Here is a 9,884-nt window from a genome sequence, read left to right as displayed (position 1 = left end):
TAGCCTCTCTAGCCACCCAAATTTCGGCTCCCGTTGGATAGATTTACCAAAGGACGCATTGTGCTCTTTCTTTTCTGGTCGTTAAACATTTTCAGATGCTTTTCATAGCGATTCAGCTGTTTTTTTGACGCTGTACAGATATCAACTTCAATTTTCGATTTTGGTCGCACAACGTACGCTTTGTCGGACGGCATTGGAACACGTGCCCGCCCTACCCAATCTCTATCGCCCAGGTGCCCAGTGTCTCTTTCTCCCTTGTCTAACCATAGGGCCTCGTCCAGCTGGTCACTTCTTGCCGATGGCAGACTGTCCATCGTTTTGCGCTTGTTAGCAGGCATTTGTTTCATTTCAAGCTGCTGGCGTTCTTCACGAGACATCGCTTTCAATTCGGTATTAACATTATAGATCGTTCGAAACCAACCATGGATCAATTCTCCTGCTCGCTTGCGGTTTGCATTCGTTTCGTCTGGATGTTTGTACAGATACATGACCGCCTTGCCGATGCCGGACTGCTTAAGGTACGATTTTTCGATGGTAGGGAATTCCCCCAACATCTTGAGAATGCCTTCACGAATTTGCAGACATGGCAGCGCTTTGCTGGGTAGTGGTGAGATCCAATCCGCCAGTACGTTCAACACATTATGCTCCAGCAAGGGCAGCTGCAGATCTTTCTTGATCAATTGCGACAGGAAATGCTTCAGGAGGGCGATCTTTTTTGTGGCCGGTTTATTGGCGCGGTTGAGCTGTCGGTCCTGGTCGGCGGCCTGTTGCATCGTTTCGAGGAGCACCAGTATCTGATCATCATTTCTTTCTGCTACATCGATATCGCTACCGGTGCGACGGTAAATGTTATTCTTCCTCTTGAGAATCATCATCAGGTCAAAGTCCGTCATAAGCTGCTTATTTGGCGAACAATCTTGGATGGTATCTTCAGGAGAGGAATGTAGACAGAATTGTCTGCCGGCTGCATGTCGCTTCTTGGAAGTAATTTCTTTCCGCTTGCAGTTGAACCCAGATTCCATGTTTCCACCCCGATTTTTTTTCTTGCAATGTAATTACACCCGCGGAATGCAGCTGGGACAAAACAGCACTATTTCTACAACTTTCTTCGCGAAGAGAAGATTTTACACTACATGCCACAGCTAAAAATGTATCGAGGATATTTCCTGGAATAGACAATAATTTTCCATTGCCTGCTTGTTTACAGCGGTGTTCGGCGCTTTCGCTGTCCGCAATTTCCCAAACACGTCCAAAGTGATGTTCACCCGACCGACCACCGTGCGATTTTGACAGGCGGCATCAATGTGTTTAAGGTCGCGCGTTGACGATTTCTCAAAAGTGCAAGTTGTTAAGCAAGAAGAAGAAGTTGTTGTTATCCCTCCACGGCAAGTCGGTGAGTGTTGAATTGTGCTGACTGTAATTCCCAATCATTTGCAGCGATTGTTAGTGTGCAATCGTTAAAAAAAGCCATTTCAATTCAATTTCAGCACAGAATCCACAAGTAAAGATGTCCATCCTCGCGTACAACGGTGGCTGCGTGGTGGCCATGAAGGGCAAAAACTGTGTGGCCATAGCCACCGATCACCGGTTCGGCGTGCAGGCCCAAACCATCGCGACAGACTTTGAGAAGGTGTTCGAAATCAATCCCCACATGTATCTCGGCCTGGTCGGACTGCAAACAGACATCCTGACCGTGTACCAGCGGTTGCTGTTCCGCAAGAACCTGTACGAAGTGCGGGAGAACCGACAGATGACGCCGGAGCGATTCGCCGCGATGCTGTCAAACTTCCTGTACGAGAAGCGCTTTGGGCCGTACTTCATCGAGCCCGTCATTGCGGGGCTGGACCCGAAAACGTACGAACCGTTCATCTGCAACATGGACCTGATCGGATGCCCGAACTTGCCGAACGATTTCGTGGTCGCCGGCACCTGTGCGGAGCAGCTGTACGGTATGTGCGAAACGCTCTGGAAGCCGGACCTGGAGTCGGACAGCCTGTTCGAGGTGATCTCGCAAGCGCTGGTGAACGCGTTCGATCGCGATGCCATCTCCGGCTGGGGCGCGACGGTGTACATAATCGAGAAGGAGAAGATCACGGTGAAGAAGCTGAAGACGCGCATGGATTAATTTGGCCGCTGGCAAGCAGATTGCTTTGGTGGGCAGGGGAGCTGGAGTTTTTACACATTACATGGGGAGCTTTGTTTACTTGGTAATACTTTCCGTTTTCATTTAAGCTCGATCAATACGTTTGTAATACGATCAATAAAACACGTCAACGAAGGGGACGATCCTCTGTTTGCGAAGACGGTACGCGAAAGTCATCTTGTCGCATCGGATTGTGTAAAGGAAGAAACAAAATTCTACGTACACACGTAGCTGGCTGGTAAGTAAGTTTCGGATCCATCCGGGGGCAACGGGCAGGGGACAGAGTGGTGGAAAGAAAAAGGGAATAGCTTCACGCTAGTCGGCATAGATTTACATAAAGCGGTGGTTTATTTCAAGTGATTTGGTTTGTTTCTCCGGTCGGTTAGCGTTTTCTTACCCAGTTTCATATATCTTTTTTTTACAACGAAATACTGCGCACTCCAGGATTTGATGTAAGTTCATTAGTATACCGTTGCATACTAGATGTGCTCTGCAATCTGCATCAAACCCATTTTCTACAACTCATCGGTAGCAGTAGTAATAGTAGTAGTTAGTAATAGTAGTGGAAGCAATAATGTATTTTACTTCTGAAACTCGTTGCCATATTAACTTGCACAGGAATTGAACCATTTCCATCATATCGCACTCCCTTCGGTACGGTTAATAGATTTACCATTGATTCGATTTTGCTTCGTTTTCTTCTACGGATTAAAATCATTAAACGCAACATTTGACTAAATGGAATAAGAAGCCATTTCAAACATACTGATGCGTTGAAAAAGGAAAAGAGAATCTTACAAATTGTCAAACAATAGTACTAAAAGACACCAAAGAAAGCTCGATGAGTTCCGGCCAGCCCAAGCTGACAACCAATTTTCCAAACGCTGCTGACACCGTTCTAATCAGTCTTGTTGTATGTGTGTTTTTTTAACGACAAAAAAACATCCAAACGTGAATTCGGCACCAATTGCACGGGAACGTTGTTATAAATTTTGAAACACAAAAACACCAATTAAAACAGCCAATTGTGAGATGTTGTGGTTTTTTTTTAATTCCATTTTTTAATGTCCTTCCACTTCCGGCGGTGCCACTGCTAACACGCGGTTACAATGGTTATTTTTTTTGCCTCGAACTGCACATTCTGCTCACCTGAATGCGCCACAGTTGATTTTTAGATAAGCTTAGCTAATGGGAAAGTAAATTCGTCCTCTTCTGTCTGCCTGCTAGGCTGATGCTACTACTACTTACAACACAAAGAAATTATGCCAGTATTGACTCAAAGAACTGGGTACGTAGAAAGTAAACTTACAATGCAAAAAAAACCATCATTCCATCATTTAAATCCTATTCCCAATCACGCAACGTTCGCTAATGACGCCACGTGGCCCACATGGATGACTTTCCGTTATACCTTCGTGACAGCATGGTTCTCTATCTTACACGCGCACTGTTCCTGGCGCCCTGCCTTGTGATGCTTACAGATGATATATGTATATTTAATTGTATATATATATATATATATTTGAGTCTATATATGTATAAATAAGCTGTTCTCTTTTACATACAGGACCATTCTGCATAATGTGATCCGCCTTCGCCATGATTTTGCCCCTCCCCTGGGGGAAGCTATCTCGCTGATAATTACTTATTATTTCTAAAACCGTTTCAAAAAGCGCTACCCAACATTCCCACTTGCCTGCATAATTTTCTTCTTCCGTTTTTCTTTTTAGCATAATTAAAATGCAAAAAAGCTGCAGCTTATTAGACGGTTTTGCTTTTGCCGAGGTGGTTGCGCAAAGATAACTAATCATAGCGCAAATAATCATACCGGTATAGCAGAGCGTTTGTGGCGTGTCCTGATGATGCGCAATAGTACCATTCTTATTGGCCATTGGGAACTGCTGACCTACTGCTGAGGCTGTACAAATGGCACACCACAATCGCTTGCGTAAAGAGCTTTCTTGTCGCCATATGCGCACACGCGAGAGTGTGTGTGTGTGTGTGTGTGTGTAAAGGGCCGTTAAATTTGACTGGCAAAATTTGCGCTTACAAAAGTTACGGTTCTGGGTATTGGTTTGTGTTGTAAATTTTTACTACGCGACGGTTTTCGTCCGCTTCGTCGCCTTCCGCAAATCGATTGAATTTAGTTTGAGTATATTAGTGAGATTTCGAATTATGTTTCGTTAAAATGCTGCATCGAACTGCATGTAAAACTCATCCCTATCTCTCTCACTCTCTCTCTCTCCCTGCTCGCGCTACCATTTCCAATCGACTGTTTGAGCACATTGATGTGATGATGATGATGATCGTGATGCTGGGTGATCTTTCTCTACCTTCCACGTGGTGAGCTATGGCGGGAGGATCCGCTCCGCGTGTTTCCTCTGCTATTATGTGTATTTAGAGTTTATTGTTTCCTTGGTTTGCTGTGGTTGGCCCTGCCTTTTTCTGCACCACAATACACAACTAGTATATTTAGCTACTATATAAGAGCCACAATACCGCACGCAGCTGCCAAATCGGCAAGCGGCGTAGTATAGAAAGCGAAAAATCGGTCTCATGTTAATATTGTCCTGTGGTTTACAATACTTGTTTGCTGCAAATGGTTCCTGTAGTATTATCATTCTTCTGTTGTGATGTCAGTTTTTTATTTCGGTAGATGAAATGATGATTCTTCTACATGTGGACTAAACTTACGTATGGCGTGTTTTTTTATACACCACTTTATTGGCCCCGTTATCGGAGAGCAATATGGTGGCAATGTGATGGGGTTTTTTTACCTTCTTTTTGGGAAACTTTACTATTTTTGGGTGGGGAGAGTGTAAAATCGCTCAAAATACCGCTCTTTGGTAGCGCCGAAACGGTAGCGTTTCGCGTGGTTGTGGGGATTGAAAATATAGATATTATATGTACGTTTCTATGCTTCAATAATGTTGATATTCTTTGCCCTCTTCTCGTAGCAGCGAGATCATATACAGTGTGATATGATGCGATTCGGATTGTTCCATTCAGTGGTCAGCAAGTGGTCAGGATATGCGTTTTTGTTTGCGATACAGTCTACACACATGTTGCAGAGTAGTAGTAGTGGTATTAGTAGTGGTAGTAGTAGCGGTAGTAATAGTTATAGTTTGGTTCAGCTTGTGTGGAACCGATTGGCAGCGGTGGATGCGGGTGAAGCGATCATGAGCTGATGATGCGGATGAGACTCCTTACGGGTGGTTAGCAAAACCCCTTTTTTATACGCGTAGGTTATAGATATAGATAGTTATAATAGCATTAAAGCTGACGGATGCCAACGAACGGCACCACATAGGGGCGAATGTGGCTTTGCTGTTGGTCGTGAGATGAGGATTGATTCTTTTGCTAGCTTGTTACGATCCTACACTACACACAGTCGTATGTTGGGTGCTATATGTACAGGCGTTTCTGCAAGTTTGGGAGATCATCCCGCAGAAACCGAACCGAATGCTTATTTAACGCTAAATGCTAACGAACCGACACGCTAATACGAATGAGACGAATTTAGATTGAGCTTTATACAGAAGTAACGAAACCGAACATAAATGGCGAATGAATTGTTGTGCGCTATGTCCCCACGCTTCGATGCCGTGAAGACACCCATCTTAATGCTGCATCTGGAGGCCATTGATCTGCGCCGCGTTTATGTACATCTCCCGGTCCTGGTCCGATATCATCGAGTAGTTGGCCGAGTCCCGGTCCTCCGGTATGGTGGCGGGCGGCAGAAAGCTGCTGTGGTTGGAGTGCGAGTGCACTACCGGCATGCCAGCGTGCTGCGGCATGGCGAGCGGATCGTGCAGCAGCTTCGAGAACGTGTGGTGGCCAGCCCCGAGCCCCAGATGGCCGTAGGGCGATTCCGCGTTCTTCATGTACGGCAGCCGCTTGAGGAACTGGTTCGAGGACGTCGCGTACCGCACATCGTTCGGCAGCGTGGTACGCTGCGGCTGCTGCATCTGTTGCCGCGAGCCCGACTGGGCCGGCGTGAAGGAAGTCTGCGAGTGGTAGTGGTGGTGCTGGTGCTGCTGCTGATGGTAGCCGGCGGGCAGGGGCATCGTGCTGCACTGGGGATAGTCGGGCCGGTGCATCTCGGAGGCGGTGCCGCGCGTTAGTGGCAGCGTCGCGCTCGTACCGTCCTTGTTGAAGCTCGACATCTTCATGTTGGTCGAGCGGCCGAACGGTTCCTCCTGGATGGCGGGCGGCGGGGGCGCTTTGATGATGGATTTGTACGGTCCCGAGCGGGGCCGTATGACTACCTCGTCGCGCTCCTCGCCCGAATGCACCCCGCTCGACGTTTCCGACGGTGCGTCGCGGCAGTCGGGCGGCGAGGTGGAGCTTTCGGTGGAGGTGGAATCGGAGCGGGGCGTGAGCGCTTCGGTCGGCATGCCGGAATCGGCCCGACGGAGGCAGCGGGGCGTCGAGCCGGGACCCTAGTGGAAGGGGAGGAAAATTCAAAAATTAGGAAAAAGCGGAAAATGTTACATTTTGTGTGTGTGTGTGTGTGGGCTACACCGTACCGAGTTTTCGAGATGGTTGTGAACGGTGACGGTGACCGGGGCCAGGGGGCTGGCGAGCTGTTCCGGCGATCGCATGAACGTTTCCCGCGACACGGTACGGTTGAGGGGCGGTTCGAGATCGCGGGTGGACGCGTACGTCACACTGTCGTCCCGCACGCACGCCAGCAGCTTGCCCTCCTCGGACGTGTCGTCCGCGTGGTCGTTCGCGCTGCCGACGAGCGTGTTGCTGTTGCTCGCCTCGTCCAGCAGATCGCAGTCGTCCAGCTGGGGCGGTGGTGGAGGGGGCGGAGGGGGCGAACCGGACGGGGCCGGGTGTTCGTACGGCCCGAGGTGCAGCAGATCGCCGGTGGGGCCCCTTAGCGTAGCGTAGTCTCCGTCATCAGCTTCCCCCGCAAGACTGGACATACGTAGCGTGGTTCCACCGGACGGATTGCTGTCACGGGAGGAACGGGGGCGATAGAAAGGAGGTTAGAGTGCGGCATATTGAAAGAAGCGGACGCAATTGGATTGACAACACACAAACGAAACAAACAAAGACAAGCATTCTACAAACAATCGGTGGTGCAAATGATAAACCGCGGAATGGTGCGCTTTTTTGGGAACTAAACAGCTATTCAAACTAAATGTCAAGTTTCACACACGATGGACAAACAAAGAAACACACAAAAAACACACAAGGAACGAGTTGAAACTGGTAAGAAACTTGTCTTGTGTATGCTTTACCGCTTGCTGCCATGTTCGTGTGGACCGTGTGCGTGTTCGGAGGACGTACTGGTTACTTCGTTGAATGTTACTTTGAGCTTCGGCGAGTTCGGCGCAATCTTCGGCCAGTAGATCGTTTCCTCTTCACCGCCCGATCCCGACCCGGGACCGCCGGGGCCACCGATACCGCCCAGCCCGGGGCCACCTGCCTGCAGTCCCGTGACGATGGGGGTGCCGTTCGGTGAGCGAAGACTACCATTGCCCCGCAGCAACGGTTGGGCAGACGGACCACCGGCCGTTCCTCCCAGCCGGGCACCCTCCAGCGGAGGCAGTTTGAAGTGCCAGCGACGCTTCGCCGTCAGCCCCAACCACAGGACGATCCACAGGAAGATGTGCAGCACTGAGCCGAGAGCTAGAGAGCGTTGAGCAGATGAGAATAATGAGTCTACCACTTTAGCAGTACACACCCGCCAGACGACACACTTACCAGCGGCAAGCACCGCTCCATCGAGACTTCCCCGGTAGGTCGCGCACAGATCGTGCATTAGCGGCGCCTTCACCACGGCCAGCGCCAGCACGAAGCAGAGCGACGAACAGTGGGCAAAGTAGGCCCACACGTCCGCACTCTGCTTGGCCGTGATCATGCGACGATCGCGCACCCTTGCCGCCAGCTTCCCGTGCCCGTACAGATACAGCACCAGCGAGGAGGCGATCGTCAGTATGAGCGCCAGTATCGCCAGCGCGATCGTAACCGTCCCGTTCAGTATGAGCGCGGGCGCTTGCAGCGGCAGCGCCTGGCCGAGCGTTTGCAGCTTGTACAGCACGCTCGCCCCGGCAAAGCTCAGCAGTATGTCCGCCCCGTTCGCGATCATCTGCAGGCTGAACAGGCAGGCGAACGATTTGGACGTGTGCCAAAAGACGGACGGATAGCGGACGGCCCAAACGGCGAGCGCAATGGCCAGATTGACGAACTCCATGCTCGGCACGGTGCCCCAGGCCGCCTTTGCGCTGAACTGCCGATCGATCGGCGAACCGAACAGCTTGGCCAGCAGGGCGGGAAAGCCGGACAGCTGCATCGGATGGAGGGTAAGATTGCCCGGGGCGGCTCCGATGAGAAACGCCGGCTTTATCTCCATACCGTGCTCGTCCTTGATGATGAACTCGTCCTCGTCGACGCTCGGGATGCTTTCGATGCTTTCGAGGCTTTCGCTGCTAAAGCTGTCCGGCTCGGAGCGCTTGCTTTTGCGGCTGACGGTGCCAGACTTGGCCGGCACACCTGGCGAGGCGCCTGCCACTTTGGGTTTGATCTCGATAATCTTGGAGTTGGTCGTGACCGGTGTGGAGGGAATGATGTTTTCCGGCAGGTTGACCGGTTTCAGGATGTGAATGTCACTGTCCTTTGCCGTGGTGGTGGTGCTAGTCTTTTTGGTTGTCACACTCGCTCCAACGGTTGTAGTTGGCTCGACGGTAGTAGTAGTAGTAGTGGTAGAAGTAGTAGTAACAGGACGCTTTGGATGACTAGAATCGGATCTTGGAGCGGTCGCTTTCGTCGTAACCGGTGCGGGCACTGTACTCAAGTTGGAAGGCGAGCCTCTGGCCTTACCCGTTCCTGGCTTCTTGCCGGCTACGACTCCAGACGCTTCGATCAGCGTCGGTGTACCCTCGGGTTGATTGAGCAAACTCCAATCCAGCTCCTGCTGCTCTTCCAACTCCAACCGCGTGTCGATCTCTTCCCCGTAACGATTCCTCGGCTCCTGATGGTGGTGGTGGTGCTGTCCGTGATGGTGACTGTTAGCATGGTGTGCTTTCGATCCCTTCCCACCACCATGTCCCGCCTTGCCGTGGTTCGCGGTCGAATGAGCAGCCTTTCGATGATGCCCATTGCGGGTGGGCTCCTTCCGGCGGCTTTCCCGGCTGCTGGCACGTTCGTAGCTTCCCGCACTTACCGTCGTACCCGCCCCCGGTCTCTGTCTCGGTGCGATCGTGCTCGTCGTCGTGATAAGATTGCGCACCGGTGGCAGCGCATGCAGCGTGGTGGTGGCCGGGTTCGCTACGCCCGCGTTAACATTTTCCACCGTGGCAATAGCGATCGAGGAGCCGCCACTGCCACCCCCGTACAGTGTGCCACCCCCGCCCATCTCGAGTGCCTCGTGCGTGCGAAACTCCTCGTCGCGAGTGTCGAGCGAACCGATGCCATCGTCGTAGTCGGAAAACTTTTCCACCAGATCGCTCTGCTCGAAGTATCCGTTGCGGTACAGCTTGCGCTCCAGCTCGCTCATCGGCGGCCGGCCGGTGGTCGCGTTCGGGTAGGTCGGGGAGGAGGTCATGAAGGAGAGCACCACCAGCCGGTCGCTGTGCGTGACCATAAAGTCGAGATCGGTGCGCCAAACGTGCTCTGGAGTAGAATGGAGGGAAGAAAAAAAAAAAGGAAACGACACGATGAGATGGAGCTTGATTGAGGAAGGATAGTGCAATTATTAGCATTCAGCATTACTCAGGAGGGGATAGGG

The 9,884-nt window shown here is 51.1% G+C and overlaps 2 protein-coding genes across 8 annotated transcripts in view; one reads left to right on the top strand and one right to left on the bottom strand.

The window, feature by feature from the left end:
• The first annotated feature begins 1,272 nt into the window (after positions 1 to 1,272).
• Positions 1,273 to 2,315, top strand: LOC120947675 (proteasome subunit beta type-3). Of its 5 annotated transcripts, none has more exons than XM_040363210.2 (2): positions 1,273 to 1,393; positions 1,488 to 2,315. In XM_040363210.2, exons 1-2 carry the CDS (start codon positions 1,303 to 1,305, stop codon positions 2,123 to 2,125), a joined length of 729 nt encoding a protein of 242 aa, XP_040219144.2. In that variant the 5' UTR covers positions 1,273 to 1,302; the 3' UTR covers positions 2,126 to 2,315. The 5 variants fall into 5 exon arrangements, with proteins under 5 accessions (XP_040219144.2, XP_040219146.1, XP_049461540.1 ...); XM_040363212.2 differs by having other exon boundaries at positions 1,288 to 1,393; positions 1,468 to 2,315; XM_049605583.1 differs by having other exon boundaries at positions 1,329 to 1,393; positions 1,493 to 2,315.
• A 153-nt stretch (positions 2,316 to 2,468) lies between these two features.
• The window catches only part of LOC120947672 (protein tincar), a 91,115-nt gene continuing 83,699 nt past the window's right edge, over positions 2,469 to 9,884 (bottom strand). For all 3 annotated transcript variants that reach the window (XM_040363204.2, XM_040363202.2, XM_040363203.2), the window contains 4 exons: positions 7,862 to 9,769; positions 7,396 to 7,786; positions 6,673 to 7,105; positions 2,469 to 6,585 (listed from right to left, as the gene is read on the bottom strand). In XM_040363204.2, the coding sequence (XP_040219138.2) occupies positions 5,764 to 6,585; positions 6,673 to 7,105; positions 7,396 to 7,786; positions 7,862 to 9,769 (3,554 nt within the window). In that variant the 3' untranslated portion in view covers positions 2,469 to 5,763. The remainder of the gene's footprint in view (positions 6,586 to 6,672; positions 7,106 to 7,395; positions 7,787 to 7,861; positions 9,770 to 9,884) is intronic.

This window comes from Anopheles coluzzii, chromosome 2 (genome assembly GCF_943734685.1).
Source record: "Anopheles coluzzii chromosome 2, AcolN3, whole genome shotgun sequence".
Lineage (NCBI taxonomy): Eukaryota > Metazoa > Arthropoda > Insecta > Diptera > Culicidae > Anopheles > Anopheles coluzzii.
This window is presented reverse-complemented; position numbering and strand designations above follow the sequence as displayed.